Source organism: Vicugna pacos, chromosome 7, assembly GCF_048564905.1.
Source record: "Vicugna pacos chromosome 7, VicPac4, whole genome shotgun sequence".
Taxonomy (NCBI): domain Eukaryota; kingdom Metazoa; phylum Chordata; class Mammalia; order Artiodactyla; family Camelidae; genus Vicugna; species Vicugna pacos.
In genome coordinates, this window is record NC_132993.1 from 78,357,455 (window position 1) to 78,377,460 (window position 20,006).

Sequence of the window (20,006 nt, forward strand, 5' to 3'; positions counted from 1 at the left end):
TAAACACTTAATGACAAAGTATTAAATACTAAATGGGCTTTTGCATATGAGAAGTTAGTTTAAAAATCATGTCAGATTCTAAATTTGAGATAGATGGCTTCATATAGCATATTTTCTTAAAGTACGGATTCACTTGATTGCAATTTAAAGGTTATATAATCATAATGAAGGATGGAGAATGTAAGTTTTTAGTAGAAAGCTGTATAGAATAAGATACCATCGGTTGATCATAGATGAAAATGTTTAGGATATATGTGAATGTGTGTGAGATTTTCCTGTGTGGTCATTATGAAAGGGTACATTTTAAAGACTCGCATGTGTTTTGTAGGCAGTTACGTTTGTTGAAGGGGAAGGTGGGTGTGTGTGGGTGCGTGTGTGTGTGTTCGTTCGTTCTATAGCAGTATTGGTCTGATACGTGCTATCTGAAATACGTGAAGTGCAAGTTTATTTAAACCTTAGACACGTCCCCTGCTTTAGGGAGATATAGTTTAATACTGCTCTCTAATCAGAAACTTTATTTCATTAAGTCCTAGCTCCACAAAGTAATAGTTAAATAACTTTAAGGGTTCCTACTCAATATGAGAATGAAATGTCTGGTTGGGAATGAAGTCCTGGGTGTAAAACAAATTTTAAATGTTCACTGTTATTTACAAGTTCTAAATAATTTCTTGGCTTGTGAAGGGTGTGGCTGTTAGCTGTCCAGTTCATTGAGCAGATTAAAATTAATTTCAAAGTGAGATCTTCAGTTGTTTATCTGCAAGGGAATGAGGAGTAGTGAACTTAAATTGTACTTCTACTTAACTCTAAAATCCTTGTCATCAAGGGGTGAGGGGGAAGACTTAGTTGCTCCAGTAGAAGATGTACAACCACTTCTATTTAGGTAGGAATCCTAAAAACAAGTGACAGAATTGTCTGGAACTGGGCGGAAGTTTAGTTGCCTTACTGTTGAAATGACAGCTGTTTACGTAACTTTTGTTCAGGTCTCACTTCAAATGGAGCTGTGTCGGATTTGTGGGTAGGTGGTAAGTAGTACGCAGGATAGCCTTGCTGCAAGAAGAATGTGTGAAAAGACCACTTAGAGCCTGGCCTATTACCCAGCTAACTCAGCGATAAAGTTGACACAAGCTTGGCAATTGTATTCCAGCTGTTTTCTTTAGCCTGTGGAATAAGTGGTTGGTATATGATTGTGAAATCAAATAAAATATAACAAAATCAGAAATCATAACATCCTTCTGTACTTTGCATGGCACTGCTCAGTTGGCATAGCAGTGTCCCCAAACTTGGGCTCAGTTTAATTTAAATGCTCCACCTCCGCAACCTAGCCCTGTTCTAGGTGGTGGTGCTTAGAAGTCACGCTTGCCTAAAAATTGCTTTTTGTTCTCTTTCCTAGAGCGAGGAATACACAACAGGAGTTCTGGAGACTGGAGCAACTGAGCAGCCACTGCAATGGTGAAGGTGGCTCAGGCCACATCCTTCCTCCTTAATCTCCACCTGGGACTCCAAGTGGGAGGTGATTTTGGGGGCGGATTTGTGGAGGATACTGACCTACCAAACAGAAGGGTAATACAGCCTGTTTGCAGAACAGCCTGTTTGCAGAAATAACAGAAGGGAGGGTCCCCATGGAGGCGGTCCACTTGCTTATAAATCCATCTGTAACAAAGACTTATTTTCAGTATAAAGGGATTCATGAATGCTAAATCAGGGAAAGTAACAATGCATTTAAGAATTGTACTAAATATATATTTATATAAAAGCACAGTACTTTATTTTAACTCCATACAAAAAGTGGCGATTAAAAACATTAAATAGATAATGAGTTTTATTTTGAAGATCATTAAGTCAGTTTTTAAAACGTAGCGATTTGGCTTTGGTTACTTCAGCCCCTTTATACTTACAGCTCCCGCCGCCTGTGTTACAAGCAGGTGCTATAAACAGCGACTTTCTGGCTTATATCTTTTAGGAGTGAACGGACTTCTCCTTCCAATCTTACTAATTCTTGAGCTTTATCTTCTAAATATTTTTGATTGTCCTCATACTTTCTTTCTAAATCTGGAAGATAAAAAGAGGAGGTCTGAGCAGTTACACTATGAAGACCTCGAGATCAAATACCCATCCTTTCTGCCTGTAAGTTAAGTGCCTAAGACAAAGTGAATCGACTTTTGCCTTTTAAGTAAGCTGCCCTAATTTTAAAATACTTTATAAGATCATGAGTCTAAGTGAAAAAGAAAAATCTACCTTTCAGGAGTTGCAGCTTGCTGTTTGCTTGAGCCAAAAGCGTTTTTGCTTCATTTTGTAGCATTTCGGCTTTCCTTCGTGCATCAGCCGACTCTTCAGTTTTTTTGGCAATTAAATTTTCTACTTTCTTGTACTTATCATCAAGTTCACCGTCGAGAGTCTGAAGTTCCACATTTAGGCACAAAGAGGTAATACTGTTAGTGACATTTAATAGTAGTAGTATAATTGTGGCGAGCTTGGCTAACACAGAACTTGCTTGGTAAGCATTCTGAATTAAAGGCCACCACCAAGAGGACTCTGCTTTTGGGGTTGTATTAGGTCACAGGCTTGGTATTGGTCCAACGTGTGTTGTAAGAGAATTGTATGGAGGGAGAGTTAGAGAAGCAGGTTTTCTCAAAGGTAGGTGTGCTAAGATCCAAATATTTAGACATCAAAAAAAGTTTTGAAAAAATGGGAGGACCATTATCAGGAAATCTAGACTAATTATCAGGAAATCAGAGGCAAAAGGACAAGACTGTAGCACATGTAGGGTTGGTGTGGGTCTGGAAAGATGGTTGCAAGTAATTCTTTTGAGAGACACTGAACAGTAGCCATTGATGAAGGAATTTCATGTCAAGGGGTTTTGTTCCTCTTAATTGCACTCAAATTTTATTATTTATGCAGAATGCTCTGTAAGAAGACTACTTGGGAGATTTATGCTCTCAGACCTGTAGGAAATTACAAAGAACCAAGAGACAGATGTGACAGTGAACTTATCTTTCTCTCTTCTCCAACCCAGCGGTGTAGGGAAGTCACCAGTATGTAATGCCTAAAAGCTATAGTAACTTCCAGGAAAAATCTTGACTTCAATTTATAACTCCCTGTATTCATTTAACAGTTTCAGCACTCCCCTGAGAAGTTTAAAAAAGCTTCTTTAGAGATTATTTGCTTATACAAATTAAGAAATTAAATGTGTTTTAATGATTACCTGGCTTCTAGTGAAAAATCTGGGTTTGAGATTTTTCACTGCAAATTACAGTACCTTCCAAAGAGAAGCCAGGGGTGGTTAATTCCAAATGAACACAGAAGAGGCGAGATGTGGTTGCCGCCTAGCTGTTCTGTGAGGATGATCTTTATGGCAAACAGTAATTACCTGGCCATTTGAGAAATCTTTAAATGTAGGGTAGAAAATGCTTTAAGAATTCCTAATTAAAATACAGAAATACAAGCTCAGTATGCTTGTTTAACCGGTAAGTTAAATTTCATTTTTCTAAACTCTTACCCACTTTGGGGATTTAAGTGCTTACATCACATGTACGGATACTTTAATATCCACTCCCATTCTTCCCCATCTGTCTCTCTGAAGACTGCTATTTCACAATAGGTCATTTGGGATGTTTCTGATGAACAACCATGTTAGGTCCATGTCCCCTGTTAATTCCAAGGAAGTCAAAGGGGAGAATAGTTGCTCCTTTATCAACATACCTATGAAGTTAGAAAGATTTCCTTACCTTCTTAACATCTTCTGCACTTTGTTTCACACTGTATACTACTTTTTCAATATATTCTGCCTCCCCGGAGTTCTGGGCAGCTTTCCGCTTAAGTTCTTCCACGTTCCTCTCTAGCTCACTGATGCGCTGGGAGGCATTGAACAAAGTTTCCTCAGAAGCTGCGGTTTCAGATTCAATCTGAAAGTATAAGTTCGGTCATCCAGTGAGACATTAATTCAAGAAGCAGTAGGAAGTGCTCTCAGTACAAGTTAGAGGAAGATTTCAAATGCTGCTATGCCACTGCTCTGGAAAAGAATTACTAAAAAGAAAATACCATTTCAAGAACAGTTAGTTATTGCTACATCTCATATATTACATTTATTCTTTTGGTAATTCTCATGAGCTAGGCTGAAATTTACATAGAATTTTCCCTTACTGAACCAGGCCCAGGTAGCTTGATCTGTTGAGAAAGCATTTTAAGGGCACCTGCAAACTTTGGCTAAACAGCATTCACCAATAAGCAGATGTGGGTGGGGAGAGGGCTTTTCCACCTAAATTTCTAAATTAATGTGGGTGGGAAACTCCTCAGTCACCATTAGTTTTTTTCCATCAACTCTAGCTGGTAAACTTCAGTAGTGGCGGTTATACAACTTCCGAAACTACCTGGAGAGTTAAAACTGAGAGGTTACTGTAGGGTTGTGAGATGGCATGTGGCCTGGGAAGTCACAGCTGGAAGCTGTAGATACTCAAAATTATTTAGGGAAAAAGTGTCTCATCTGGGCAACTGGTGAGGAGCCATGCTTGATCTCTCTTCAAAGTACTCCATAAATACTGATTTTTAAATTTAAGAAAGAAAAGTGGCTGGGGAGCTGTCTGGTCTTAGGTTACTGACAGTAATTAGAATAGGGGAAGATGGGTTTGTATCAACTAATGGTGTGGAAAGCAGGTTGAAACCCACCTCCCAGGTTTTAAACATTAGGGGTTGTTGGCTTGAGAAGGATAAACACCAAGTAACAGGAGCCTCTAATGTCACAGTACATTCTGAGGAGGTGAGTGTGGATGAAATGAGTCATCAATTTTTACCTGTTTTCGTAACAAAAGAACTTTCCTAAAATTGGAAGGAAAAATTTGCCTACAGAACAGTTTTGAAAATTGCAAGAATAAAATGTTTGCATTACTTTTGAGAGATGAGATTTTTTAGAATACAGCAGACTAAATCCATGTGAAAAATTTTAGTGGGGATCTTAAATATCCAGGAGACTCTAAGGATATTTTGCTTATAAATTAATTTTTCAGTGCATTCTGAACAAGACTGTTCAGCTGTAAGATCTCGGGTTGTTTCCTCCAAAACTGGGTATTGGAAGCAGACATTTTGACCTTTGTTGCTTCCCAGTGGTTTTCAAAAATATAGTCATGTTTCTGTGAATGAGCACCCAGTAGGTCTTGAGACACTGGTCTTAATCATAGAGTTGTTTTGGGGCTGCTTTAAATAACACAGGAGGACTTTTCTAAACTTGGATTTGGAAATTAACACTATGCATCATACTACTGAATAAAGCTGTGTGATTCCTTGAAGGAATAGGAAATTACGTTTTTATCTTAGGCTTTTTATGGAGCTGAAAATGAAAGGGGGCTTAATGTTTGTCTTCAGAGTCCTTTTTATTCCTCGAAACTGTTACACTTTTAGCATCTGTGCTAAAGGAGTAAGCAGTTCAGAGCTCTACAAAGGGCTCTGTCAATGTTCAGTAGTAACTGACGAGTGCACTTCTCTTGTGCCAGACTACGTGACTGTTCTCTGACACACACACAAGTGACTGTCATCACTTACTGAAGTCAGCAGGTTCTGGGTTCCTTGGATGTCTTCATCTGCTTGTTTAAGGGCCTTCTCTGCTGCAACCTGGGCCTTTTCTGCTTCTTCCAGAGCTTCTTTCACCATTTCTGCCGTGACTTTAACATCTGTTGCGCTTTTGCTGAGTGAAAGAATGAGACAATACATGTGAACATGAAAGTACTTTTCCTCAGAAGAGAACATTTCTTTTGAAGAACAGGCTTCCCAGAGAGACTCACAACTCAGAGAGTGCACTTGTAGAAATTTCACTAGTTAAAGAAACACTTTTTCACTCCCTGCTGGATACATGAAATAAGCCCCCCTAAATGCCATGCTGTTTTCTGATACCTGGCTCTTTGAGCTTCCTCTAGCAACAGCTCAGCTCGGGCAATGTCGGCAGCGCTCTGCTGTAGAATGACCTCTACTTGAGACAGGCTTTCAACCCGTTGACGAATATCTTCCGTCAAGTTCTGTAACTGCTCAGGGGTGCTAGGCATTTCCATTCGCAGCACTTCATTAGCAACGGCTTCAATGCTGTCCAGATCAGCACTGTCCTCTGTTAGAAGTAGAGATGTTCCCGTGAAGAGGTGGAAACCATGGATGGCTCTCCCATTCAGACACGGTACGGCGGGGGGGCTCGTGTCTGACTGACTGTCTTGATGAGGTGGTGGCTAGTGTCTCAATCTAATGGAGGAAGAGGAGGAGTCTAGTGTGTCTTTCCTTCTGTGTGTCTATCTACTGGAGGAGGAGGCTAGAGTGTCTGTGTATGTCTATATGTCTGTATATCTGTCTACTTGAGGAGGTGGCCTATGTGTCTATCTAATGGGGGAGAAGCCTAGTGTGTGTGTGTCTACGTCACTGTCTATGTAATGGAAGAGGACAAGGTGGCTAGTGAGTCTGTATCTTTCTGTCCGTCTGTCTACCTGTTGGAGGAGGAAGAGGTTAGTGTGACTGTATCTTTCTATGTGTTTGTGTATCACTAGAGGAGGAGGGGTCTAGTCTGCCTGTCTATCTATGTGTATCTACTGGAGGAAGAGGAGGCGGCTAGTGTCTTCCTGTCTGTCCATCTGTCTAATGGAGGAGGAGGGGGCTAGTGTGTCTGTATGTCAGCTACCTGTCTACTGGAGGTGGAGGAATAGGGTTGTGTCTCTCTTTGTCTTTCTATCTATTTAATGGAGGAGGAGGCTAGTGTCTATCTAATGGAGTAGGTGGAGGCTAGTGTGTCTGTCTATCTGAGGAGGTGGTCAGTGTGTCTCTCTAATGGAAGAGTCTCGTGTCTGTCTACCTTTCTGAAAAAAGGCGGCTTCTGTCTCTATCTTTCTACCTGTCTGTGTGTGTTGAGGAGGCTTGTGTTTCTGTGTGGAGGAGGAGGTTGAGGCCGGTGCCGCTGGCTATGTATTTTTTTGTCCGGAGGAGCAAGCCAGGCTCTGTCAGTCTCTGTCTTTTTGTTGGATGATGGAGCAAGTACTGTGTTTTTTATTTTCTGTTTGTGTACAGAACACTTAAGGTATGTAACTATCTATCCATATGTGTAAGATCCTGTATGTAACAGGATTACAAAGCTTTGGGGACAATGACACAAAGTCCCTCCTTTGAGTTATGGTTCTGACATTATATGTACGTCTCTAACGCACATTCCTAATTTAATTCTCCTATGTTCGACTTCCTGATTTTGCTACATGGGTATAACCTTAAGTGTGTCTGTACCTGCATAAACAGCCAGTATGTACACACAGATACATGCGTTTGTGAGTCAATAAAAACATTTCTTAAGGTGGATTTTTTTTTCAGGTGGGGGGAGTATTTTACTCCCTGCCAGAAGCTGATTTTGTCTAAAATGCTGATGTGAGTTATGGCCTCTCAGACACAGCCACCTACAAAACCTGTGTATGTCAAGATAGGAAGAAATGTGTAAAAGTAAAATGAAAAAGTTCCTTACGAGTCAGGAAGTTCCTGATTTGCTTGATTAGATTCCTCAGGTCCTCATTGCTCTTGTCCACTTTTTCTTTGGTAGCGTTGGTTTTCAGTAGCACGTCCTGAGCATTCTGTTTCGCTTCATCTGCCCTCAGTTTTGCTTCAGAGACCTGGATGTGAGGAATGAATTACCCCTTCAACAATGTCACTCTCTCTAAAGCAATGAGAATATCATACACGGTCCAGAAAGTGATGTTGAAAACCTAAGCACTGGGAATCACGGCTTTTAGAAACAGATGTCTCCCACTTAACCATCATGTATTTTAGTGTAGACTGGAAGTATTCAGTATACAGATGCCTATAGCGTATTCTCTTATAGCTAGGGCTAGTGTGTAACCATTTTTTTCTGGTTTTTCACTCCTCCAAAACATTTGGTGACCTATAAAATGTGCTTTAGTCTTTTTTTCAGGTACCAACCGATACTTAAGTTAACATGAGGTTAATACTTGTCACTTCCCAAGACTAAAGGCTCAGTTGCTCAGGACAGAACTTTTGAAGTACAGCTGGGTGCATTTGTAACCCTGGACCCCTGGTTAGTAACATGGTTATCTCAATTATCATGAGAAATAAGCAGATTCTTAAACCATGTATGAATAAAAGCCCCTCTCTTTCCCTGCCCTCAGAAAAACTTACGCTTTTTTCCTTTTAGTCCACACGTAGAATTAACTTCTCCCTTTCAGGTCCTCCAGTCCCTAACTGAAATCCAACAACCACAGCAGGCCATGCACTGACTTACCATCTTGGAGAGCTGCTCCACCTCCGCCAGGGCGCTCAGGACATCTCGGTCAAAGTCCATGGCCTTCTGCCAGGCACTGTGCGCAGCAGTGACCAGCCCTCCGCAGCCTGGCCCCCCACACTTCTTGTGTCCGTCGTCGGTTCTGCAGTTCGGGCCACCACAGTCCGTCTCGGAACAGGAGGCCCCTGGAGGCGTCCCACACGTCTGCAAGGGCCAGGGGCGGGGAGTGAGTCTGCAGCAGCCTCACAGCCGGGCAGGCGCTCCTCAGCCAGGGTGCTTGAGAACAGCGTTCAGGGCAGCGAGGAGCAGAGAGCTTAGGAATAAGCTAACCTGCCGCTTCCAACCCTCCATCGGTGCCTTCTGCCCTAACGACCTGGAACACCATATGGAGTCTGCGCGGGGTGCGCGCATCCTGCGCTCTGTCGGGCTGAAGTCCGCTGGCATGGAAGCCACAGGATGCTTCCCCTCTCCCCTAACCAACTGGGTTCACCAAGAGGAAAAAAAAAGGTTTTGAGAACCTTCTTTTGACCCAGCACCATGTTAACTGTTCTGCTGAAAAGGGTGGCATTAAAAGCCCGTTATCAGCCTTTGAGTAACTTCCCGTCTAGTTAGGCGGACAGGATCACTACGCGCAACAGGCAAGAACAGGTCAGAAGCAGCAAGTTACGGGAAAACACACAAAGGCGTGACCACTGAAGGCTGTAGTTCGGGAAGGAGGGTTGGCTGTTGGGATCTGAGCAGGGGAAGTGGGGGGATAGTCCAGATGGGAAACGAGGAGAGAAAATAAAGGTGGTCCTACTTTTTCCAAATAGACAACCCACCCAAATCCCCCATGGAGGACTTCTTTCTTACCTACCAGAAACTTCCAAAGATCAGGGCTTGGATGTAGCATATAAAGGGCAAATTGAAAAAAGTTTGCTATATGATGGAAAAGCCTGAGCAGGAGGAAAAACTATTTGGGGCTATCCTTTTGTGAACAATGCGCAGGCTGAGAAGAGGCAAAAGATACCCTGCAGTGAATAAAAGTTAAAGAGTTCACAGGACACTCCCAAACAAGGAAAGTGTTTTTTTGTAATCAGGACAGTTTTAACCTAATAATTTTGTGATAATTATGATCCCATTATATCTTTAAGTAGTAAATAAAATAGTTTCACATACCTGGTTTAGAGCACATAAAAAGCTTCAGGAAGTAAGTTTATAATGCATGCTGCAGAATCACATGAGCCTTAAGCCCAGAAGCGTTATCTCTAGGGATGCTTTCTTAAGACACAGTAGAATATCTGCTTTATGTCAGCAGACTGGCAGGCTTGGGGGGGGGGGGAGCACCATGGGTCTAACTAAATATATACAAAGCCAAAGCAGTGAAGGTATGTGAAAAACACAAAGGGGCAGAAGTCTTTCTCCATGAGTGGCGGCAGCGTGGAAGCTGCTAACAAGCGTCCTAAGGTAATGAATATTTAAGAGAAAGCCAGAGAGGGAGGGAGAAGACGGGAGAGGGACTGTCACTAAGAACTGTAATCCATCTGAACTCTTCCCAGCCTCCTGTGCACCCACCTTCCCCCTTCTTGTCCTGTCCCTCTGTTTCTAAGCTAAGGGAGCACAAATAAGCCTTATAAAGGGACATGAAAAACAGCCTCCAACTTCTCTCCGATAGGTACCCGGCCATGAAAAACAATAAGGAAGCAAGAGGAAGAAGCAGGCTGAGTCTGGGTCCCCCCCTTTTTTCTGGCTTTCTGCCTGATTTTCATTAAACTCAATACTCAATTTCATTTGGCTCCAGAGATACTTTTTAAAAGCTTCTGGGAAATGAATCTACGTTCTAGGCTGGACCTGAGCCTAGAAAGCAGCTGGACCTGGTTAATCTTCACCAGGTAAAGTCACTGGGACAAAGGCACATTTTAACTAACACCCACCCATGAGAAAAATTCCTTAGCCTCTTTGAGTTTTTTAGGAAGTCTCTCCCAGAATGATTCTGAATTGCTCCACTCGGAGTTTGCATTTCCAATCAGAACAAAGTATAAAAGACACGTGCACAGTCTAAAAAGGATGAGGTTTAAGTAAGGAGTCACCGAGTGAATTCAGCAGTGTGGGAGAGGAGTCCGGATTCTTTGGCGGAACCACAGAGCAACTGCTGGAAGAGAGGGAGGGCTGGAAACCCACATGCTGTTGTTTAGAATCTGGCGTTGTCATGGCTACCCCATACTGTGGTCCAGAGACCACAGCAAAGAGTTTCACTCCTGCTGACTCATCTGCAGAGCGGACAGTATGAAAGACAAAGCGGGGTATTTCTCCCCGCTGCAGCATGCCAGCCTTGAGGCCAAACCCTCGAACCTTACCATTTCGGCAGCAGCTGAAAGGTCTAGACTTTGAAGTTTGCCTGCCAGTTCATCCAGGAGGCGGGACTGTTCCTCCTGTCTTTCCCTGAACTGGGACTCTCGCTCCATCATCAGGTCTTCGACTCTGTCTCGAGTGAGGGCAGACTGCTCCACAGTGCTGCTGGGATCTGTGGTGGAGGCATTCACCCTCTCCTCCGCCTCTAGAGACATCTGGAAATACTTGGTAATGCTATCCAAGGCGCCTGGGGCATGAAATGAAATTGCCCACAGTTAATCCCCATGGACCCAAATCTCCCCATCAAGCGATGGCTGTATGTTCCAGCCCTAAAGTGACTGCATAGTTCTGTTTTAAAATTCAAGGAATAAGATTTTTATGAAGAAATGTAACTTTCCTCTCACGATCCACGAATATACTGAGTCCCCTTAGCACCTAATCTTGGCTGTGGAAGATGCCAAACATCTGGATTAAAACATTAAGTCAATCATGCAGATGTTTTGTCTACACACAGGCAAGCATCCAGTTCTAAGTAGCTGGTGTCAGGCAGGCTGTCAACATGTCCAGATGAGTTCTTCTTTTTTCTCATTTAACTGTTTAGATCCACTCAAATGGCTGATACATATACATAAAACAGCACACCATGTTTTGGCTTTAAGAATCTAGCCAAAAAAAATTAAGCGATCCTGCATAAAACAGGATGGACAGGGTGATCTGAGAGTTTTTACTTTCTTTTGCTTTTGGGGGGAGGGTCCTCTACTAGGGCCTATGATATCAATACATGAAGGATTTGCAAATGTGATTTCCTGACCAAGTAACATTCTTGAATATAAAAGTATTTGCAGACCAATCAACTTTTTTCTTAACAGTTAAGTTCTTAACTATTCACAAGGGCCCCTTTCCAAGAGAAGCCAAGGAGGTTAACCACTAGCTGGAAACAAATCAGGAAACAGAGTCCATTCGAATGCAACAAGCACTGCTCGCTCCAGGCGACCCCTCCTGTGTCAGTCTGTGCCCCACGTCCCACATGCGGACTTTAATCCTCATTTGTGCCCCAGACTCAATGAGAAAAAGCTTTAAAATGATTACAAAGCACTTAATTTTTTTCCGAAAGTGCTCTATTATAAAAGGATAGACAGACGGTTAAATCCATCGTTCTGGATTATGAATTCGCAACAGCACGTACTCACCCCGAATGTCCGAGTTTTTGATGAATTCCAGTTGCTCAGCAAGCTCTCTCACCGTGTTGTCTAGGCTCTCTGCTTCTGCCTGTAGAGAGTCTAGCTCTCTGGCTGTGCTGTTGCTTTGCGAAGCTGTGTCAGACAATTTCACTTCTACTTGAGCCATCTTTTCGGTAACATCTTTGGTTAGCTTCCTGGAAAGAGAAGGGTCAATTTACTTGCACAAAATCGAAGGGAAAACATGAAGTCTCATTTTCACATTTTCTGCTAATACTGTATCCACCACTCTGTAATTTCAAACCAATTCAGTAGTTTGTAACAGTTCATCTGTAAGTACTGCTTTTAGTCTCCTTATCATTAAGAGACTATATTAAATCTAATAATTTTTCTTTCTTCAAAGACTTTGAAGAAAGACCCAGGAACGCCAGCCACTCAGCTGTGATGTGGCAGGTGGGTGAGCTGAGGGATTCCGAATACCTCGTGCAACACGAGCACAGACTCAGAGCATGGAATCCAGCTCTGTGCATAAGCAGCTTCAGCCCGCACAATCCCATACACTCAGAAGACCTAAGTGACTCCAGGGTAGAATTAAGCCTCCCAGCCACCAGCCAAAAATGCTCTTATCTGAACCTCAGGGATCTCCTTCAAGATGGGACACGCATAAAGCAAGCCCCACAGCCACCCCCCAAAGGGGCTTTGCGTACACACCCCCACTCCTTCAAGGATTTGTAGTTTAGGTGACATTTTATAAACCCAATGGCTTTTCTTCCTGAAGCTAGTTTCTGTTATCAGTGCTTTGCTTTGATTCATCTGTTGATTCACAGAAGGCTTTCATTTTACCTCAGGTCTCATAAAATGTTGTAACTTAAAAAAAAATCACATCTAATACTGTATATTTTTAAATAATGCCACTTTGGATCCTAAAACACACATCCTTGGATCTTGTGTTTAAAAAAGATTAATGAAACTAGTTTTCCTGAGATGATTACAATACAACTTGATGAGATGAGCAGTGCAGGTAGCAGCAGGGCTGTTTCAGGAGTGTCACCTCTCTTCCGGCAGACTCTGGAAGGGTACCAGACTATTTTGTTCTACCTTAGGTGCATGACAGCAAGGCCAAGAAATCAGTTCCTAAATGGGCTTGCCCTCAGACCACAGCCTCCAAAAGCTTGTTATCGCTACATACAGGGAGGCTGAGCTGTACCAGACTTTTTAGTGAGGTGACACTCCTCATTGTGCCATCGCCCTGCATCAGACATCTCCTAACACCCCGGCCAACCACGTGACCTTGGGCACAAGATCTGAGGCTTGAAATCAGGGGACCAGGGACTTTCAGTCTAGAAGGTCTAGGAAGAACCCGCCACCAGGTACTTGAGCTAGTGTGTCAGCTCTTAGCTTCCTGCTTCTCACACATAGCGCTGAGATGCAAAGTTCACCTGGCTTCTTAGAGATGCTGATTCAAGCCCCATCACACAAACGCGTCCCTGCAGTTCCATCATGCTGTAACAGCAGCTCGGCGTGCATAATTTAGCTAAGTGCCCCCACTTGTGCCAAATGTCAGGTCTACAATAAAAAAACCCACACTGGGAGTTCGAAATTTGTAGATACTGACAGGCATATGTAGAATAGATAAACAAGATTATACTGTATAGCACAGGGAAATATATACATGATCTTGTGGTAGCTCACAGCAAAAAAAGTGACAATGAATATGTATGTTCATGTGTAACTGAAAAATTGTGCCCTACACTGGAATTTGACACAACATTGTAAAATGACTATAACTCAATAAAAAAAAAGTTAAAAAAAAACATAGTATTTGGGGAAACAAATGGCTTCACACCCTTTCCTGTTTTGTCCTTTAGCCTAGGTTTTATGCTGGTTTGAGGGGCCAGGGGTTCTCTTTGGCAAAGGGAGCGGCAGTGTTTGAGAGCCGGAGAGCTAAGGCTCTCACGGGGAGTTTGCATCCCTCAACTTGGTTCTCTTGTTTCTTCTGGCAAAATAAATTCCTTGCAGCCAGAGAGACGATGATCACCCAGAGAACGGCTAAGAGGAGGAATTTTCATTGTAGAGAATTTCTTACAGTTAGAGAATGAAGCTCTGCTTTATGGACCAACAGCTGGGCGATGGGAATCACTATGATAACAGTGTAAATTTACAGTGGTTTTTTTTTTTTTTTGTAATTAGATGATCATTTGAGAATGAATCCTTTTGTTCCTCTAAAGGAAAGGCAAATATTATCCTCCCCTCCTCCGCAGGAAAGAGGGAGGTTCAGACACGGGTGAGTCACTCAAGTTCACCACCCCAGCAAGTACCAGAGCAGCGACTCCATGAGGGGTCCTCCGTCCCTGAACCCGGCATCCTCACCGTCGTACTGCCAGAGAGCGTGGTCTGCAGACAAGGGTGCTGACAAAGAATGTGACAGGCACCCATCCTGCACTGCAGTCCCCACAACTGTGGACCCAGCAACAGGCCAGCGTTCACTTACTCACACGCCCAGGGTCGCAGCTGCGGAAGATGCACGCCCGGCACTAAGCACTAGCCCCGCCTCCCGATGGAAGCACCGCGCTGTTGACTCATGAAGTTCAAACCACACCGCGAGCTGTTCCCTCGGGCTCAGCTACTTACTCTGCTTCCTCGAAAAGATTCCCAATGTTTTTCAGCGGCTCTGCGGCCGGGCTCTGGGCCAGGATGTCTCTGATCTCATGGACCTTCTTCTCTACCGAGTCCACGGTCTCCCGGTAAGGCCCGATCACGCCGCTGATCTTCAGAGCCTTGGCTTTCTCCAGGAACTTCTGGGTCCTGTTGGTCAACTCAGCGATGATCACGTCCCAGAGAGCAAAGCACTGGTGGCAGGGTGTGCAGTCGGGAAAGACCCCCGAGTACCCTCGAGTGCACCTGTCGCAGCGTGGACCCTCCACACCCTCGACGCAGACACACTGGCCAGTGGACTGGTCACACTGTGGCGTCTCAATGCCCCTGGGGTCGCAGTCACAGGCTAGAAGGGGAAGAGCAATGCCGGCTGATCCACTCGATCACAGACCACAGAATGCCCAGCCGCCATTACAATGGCAAACTCTGTAAAAGGTCCACGACAACTTGCCAACAGCCCTCAGAGGCTCCTTCCAGAACACGCATAACCTCAACCCCAGCTAACTTTTTTTTTTTTTTTTGCAAAGGAGTGGAGCTGGTTTTATGCAACAGTCTCATTATAAAAATAACCAGAATGAGGAAGGACCCTGCCTGACGTCCCCACAGCCCTGCAGGGGCAGTCAGCGAACGCAGGGAGCCTCAGGGCGAGGCAGCGGGCAGAGCTCTGTACAGGAGGCCTGGCCTTGGCTAGTTCTGTCCACTCTGACCACTGTCCCCCGCCCCCCGCCGCTGTGGCAGACAGCTCAGGTCAGGTCTCCCAACACCGAGCATCCTTCCTGCCCTACTGTTAGGTCCTCAACAGGACAAACTGTCCTGGAAACTTCCTTCCAACCAGCCATCCACGAAAGTAGAGGTGAACAGGTGACAACTCGAGGAAGGATGGGCCAACCCCAGAATGGCTGGGGGGACATTCCTAGATGGGCTGTCCCTGGGCCAACGAGGTTCCCAAAGAGGCCACAGTGGCTCCCCCAGGGGAACCAAGGCTGAAGGCAGCTGAGGCTGTGGTGGGCCCAGAGGAGGCCACTGGATTTCGTTCTGAAGATCCTAGGGGCCCGGTGCTCCCGGGGACTGTGGCCATCAGCTCATTTCTTAATTAGAATCATTTTTTCCCCCTGAATATTTAGTGTACAAATAATTTATATGCATCCACTCATCTGATTCTCACAATAACCCTACGGGATCCAGGTGTCGTCATAATCAATTTCATAGCCGTGGAAACAGGTTGAGAGAGATCATACGACTGCCCCCAAGTCTGCCGGCAAGGAAATGGCGGAGCCAGGATTCTAATTCAGCACTTTGCATCTCCAGTCTGTGCTCTTAAGCTCCGTCCTGCCTCTAGCCTCCCTCTTATCTGACTTGCCTGTGCAACTGTCAGGACAGACAATGCAGGTGACCCCTTTCGATGACATGAGGCCCCTGGCCAGAGATACAGCAGTAACGAGCAGCTCCCTACACACCTCCCCCTCCTGGTCACAGAGCAGAACAGCGGACACTTGGTGCAATGCAATCAACTTGACACAAAGAAAACAAAATCAGAAAAGTCGTCTCAGGAATTCTAAGTATGTGGTTGAAGGGCTTCCAACTAAGTATAATCTAGCTCGTGGGCACCTGCCGCTGTGATACCCACTCCCAGCACTGAGAGCAGAGGCTCGGAAAACGTCAGACGTGATAGAAGGGGCCTTCGGAGCCCGTCGGTCCCCACCACTCACTGGCCCGAGAGGGCTGGCATCTTAGGCAGAAGCAAAGGAACACAGGGTGAAACTGGCACTGCTGGCCGATGGACTGGGGCTGAGATGCTGCGGCACTGAACCCCAGCTTAGAGTCCCGAAGCTCAGGTGACTCAGCCAGTTTCATGTCAACACGTGACATTTCACAGTGCTTGCAGCGTATTCGAGTAACAAAGGGCTGGTACACACACCTTACCTCTGGCCTGAAATCCTTTTGGGAGAAGGTGCGGATAAAAATAAAAACAAGTATCTTATTTCCCTGACTAGACTGAGGCCCCCAGGGGCACAGGTACACAAACCTTAAACCATTTTTCCACTCTCAGCTCTGAGCACAGGGTTAACTTGCAAACTGGAGTCCAACGGGCTTTGCCAAATGAGGCTCTAACCTCACTTTTGGGAGAGGCACCCGGGAGACAGACACAATCCCCATAAAAGAAAATAATCCTAAAACATGACATCAGCTGTGGCAAAGCACAGCAGAGCAGGACTCTCTTGGGCAGCTTTACGACACCTCCTCGAGTCCGCAGCTGCAGCTGGCCTGTGAAAGACGGAAGAATGAAGTATCTTCCAGAACCAGTGTCACGGATGGTCCTGCGAAACACAGCATGTCTCAACTCCAGACCCAGGAGGACGCGCGTGTGTGGCCCGTCCCGTCCACACGACCCTCCCCGCATCCTGCCTGCATTGCTTGTCGAGCTTTCTCACTGCCTTTGTTTGCCACCTACGATGACGCTGCAAGTTCTCCGGCAGCCAGCTGGGGCAGCACAGTGTCGCGGGAAGAGCCCGGGCTGCCCGGCTGCGGGTCCCGCCTTCCCCGCAGAACTGGGTCACGGTGCCCACGTCTGCAGAAGGGGTGATGACACCTACCTCCCGGGCTTGCCTGCAGGTAGATACACCTTAATTCTCAAGTATTCAGAGGAGCGTGTGGCCCACAGTAAGCTCTCAATAAATGTTTTCATCATGCTCACTGTGTCCAGGCAAGGGTCTGGTGCTCCCTGCCCTAAGCACTGCTTGACCGCGTTTCCATGGGAAAAACGGAAACTGTCATGGCCTTGCGTTTCTCTTTACATATTTGTCAGTAACTTCTTGATGATTTAAAAAATTTGAAGCCTGGAATACTCTGGTCCTCAAACTTCAGGCTTTAAAACCTGTAGCATTTTCTTGGTTCCTTAGGTTTTCAAAACTGAACTTTTCTTTCTTTAAGCACTCAACTTTTTTTTTCCCTCAAGCATATTCGTTCTTCCCAGGCATGTTTTATTTTTCCTGTACTCCCCCGGGCATTCTCATGAATTAGGAAACAGCTTAGGTGAGCTGTGGATAGGTAACTTTGAGTGTTTTCCCTAGACCCTCGGCTCTAGGACGTGCTCCTGCAGGTAAGAGTACCATGATTTAGTGGGGTCGGGAAATTCTACATCTGGCACCAGGCAATACCAGAACACCTAAAATCATACCCTCCAACAAACCACCCCAACACAAAGATCTGCAGTGGGGGACGTACTTGGCAGTTAATTACATAATTTCAGAAGAGCGGTCACGTTCTTTTCCCAGAGTCCACCTAATTTCAGGTGATACCCATCCTCGTCCCTGCTGCTCTCTGGACCCTGTCCCTTCAAGACCAGCATCCCAAAGGGTGGAAGAGCTTTGGCGCTGTCCAGAGACCAGGACCAGTTCAGCTGACAGCATTCCTTTCCTCCATCTGAAAAGCAGGGTCAGATGTCACAGACGGCGGGCTGGCAGTGGCATCCCCGAAAAAGTCGACCCTGCCCTTCCTCTGCAAGGGGGCTGGGTGACTGGCCTCTAAGATGCACCAGGTTTCCATTTCCAACTGAAGCTGAGAAACTGCTCAAGTGCTGGTGGACCAGTGCTCCCTTCCCCGCCTGAGTTTCCAGAACAGCTTCCCCGATGGGGTCACCTGGAGGCCAGCTCTGGAAGACCTGCACTTACGACCCTGTAAGAAGACCCTGCCTAAGAGTATTTTCCTTTCTGCTGAAGCAGAAAGGTTGGTTCAACTGAAAACTTCACAGACACTAAAATTGTGAAGGAGACTCTCCAGTCATCTCTTTCACTGGGGTCTGAAAAATTATCACCTAACTGTGCAGACCGTCTCTGACAGGGTCCAGTGGGTCTGCTCCTCTCTGCAGAGAAAGGGACAGCAGTCCAGGTGGACCTGTGGCTCAGTGTGGCTTTAAGAAGTGAGATTATTTGGCAGAGGATCAAAAACTTTCTCTTGGAAAGAAGAAGAATACAAAAGCTGTTGCCTGATCTTTGAGATGAACCACTCATGAAGATGGAGAACAGGAATCTAAAAATGAGACAGTAATCATTTTGATGAGCCAGGAGAATTCTACCTTCCTCTGTAGGTATTGTCTTAGTTATGTGGTCAGTGGGCTCTCTCTATTTTTACTAAGTTTTCTCCTCATTTAAAACAAAGAGGTACATGCAGCCACTATGGAAAACAGTTTGGAGATTCCTTAAAAACTAAACCTAGAGTTACCATACAATCCAGCAATCCTACTCCTGGGAATACATCCTGGAAGAAACTAATTCAAAAAGACACACGCACCTCAGTGTTCACAGCAGCACTATTTACAACAGCCAAGACATGGAAACAGCCTAAATGTCCATCAGCAGATGACTGGATAAAGAAGATGGGGTATATTTATACAGTGGGCTACTACTCAGCCATGAAAAAACATGAAATAATGCCATTTGCAGCAACGTGGATGGAAATGGAGGTTATCATACTAAGTGAAGTTGGACAGAGAAAGACAAATATCATATGATATCACTTATATGTGGAATCTAAAAAAATGATACAAACTTATTTCCAAAATGGAAAAAGACTCACAGACACAGAAACCAAACTTATGGTTACCAAAGGGGAAGGGAAGAGGAGGGATAAATTAGGAGTTTGGGATTAGCAGATACAAACAACTATATATAAAACAGATAAACAACAAGAAACTACTGCATAGCAGAGAACTATATTCACTATCTTGTAATAATCTGTAATGAAAAAGAATATGGAAAAGAATATATAACTGAAACACTATGCTATACAGCAGACACAAGATTGTAAATCAAGTGTAGTTCAATAAAAAAAAAAGAGATGAGCTATTAGGTAGAAAATAAGCTACCAGGAGCTACTGTACAACACGGTGAATAAAGCCAATATTTTACAATAGCTATAAACCGAGTATAACTTTTACAAATTTTGAATCACTGTATTGTACCCTGTAACTTACAGAATATTATACAGCAACAATACTTCAATTTTAAAAATCCCGAACAATAAGAACATGATCTCTACAAGGGAGGTCAATGGAGGATGTTGCACCCATTTGACATATACTGAGACCTCGAGGAAAAGGCTAGTGAGTCAAAGCCAGAGTGGGAACCACCGGCCTGTGGACCTCTTTATCAGTACGTGCAACTTTCCTGCTTTCTCCATATCCTCTCCTCTCCCCCTGCGGACCTCCGCTGGCCACTGAAGAGAGTCCATACTCAATGGCTTTTCACCATCTGGTAAAAACATGACACCTGCTGAATGACTCCCGTTCCTCCCGGGCTCCCCTCTGCCAGCTGAAAGGTCCCCATGGCTTGTCTCCAGCGGAGCCCGTGAGGGCAGCTCCCCCAGCTGCATCCACCCCCGCCCCAGGCGCCAGTGGGCCGTCACTCAGGGCGCTGCTGGTCACCCGCTTTTCCTTTTGAAACCCGAACCTCCCTGGGGACCGAGAAAGTACTATATCTTAAAATCAGGTGACAGGGTCTCTTCGCTTTTGCCAGGGACCTTGCCTCCCAGCAACAGGGGACCCCTGGAGGTGCGGTAATGCCCAAAGGTCTACTCTAACTTCACCGAGGCCCTTCTGTTTC

The 20,006-nt window shown here is 44.9% G+C and overlaps 1 protein-coding gene across 4 annotated transcripts in view; it reads right to left on the reverse strand.

Annotated features, from left to right (window-relative positions):
- Positions 1-320: 320 nt before the first annotated feature.
- LAMB1 (laminin subunit beta 1) overlaps positions 321-20,006 on the reverse strand; it is a 68,380-nt gene continuing 48,694 nt past the window's right edge. The window contains exons 24-35 of one of the 4 annotated variants that reach the window (XR_012074589.1): positions 14,383-14,752; positions 11,764-11,948; positions 10,579-10,820; positions 8,243-8,446; positions 7,472-7,616; positions 5,881-6,088; positions 5,533-5,674; positions 3,726-3,902; positions 2,236-2,395; positions 1,896-2,049; positions 1,546-1,650; positions 321-754 (exon numbers count right to left, since the gene is read on the reverse strand). Coding sequence is in view for 2 of the 4 variants with exons in the window: in XM_072965220.1 (XP_072821321.1) it covers positions 1,913-2,049; positions 2,236-2,395; positions 3,726-3,902; positions 5,533-5,674; positions 5,881-6,088; positions 7,472-7,616; positions 8,243-8,446; positions 10,579-10,820; positions 11,764-11,948; positions 14,383-14,752 (1,970 nt within the window). In the remaining 2 variants the exon portion in view is untranslated. Of the gene's footprint in view, positions 1,651-1,738; positions 2,050-2,235; positions 2,396-3,725; positions 3,903-5,532; positions 5,675-5,880; positions 6,089-7,471; positions 7,617-8,242; positions 8,447-10,578; positions 10,821-11,763; positions 11,949-14,382; positions 14,753-20,006 lie in introns of those variants that run through there. The other 3 variants (XR_012074588.1, XM_072965220.1, XM_006198521.3) reach the window with 3 other exon arrangements.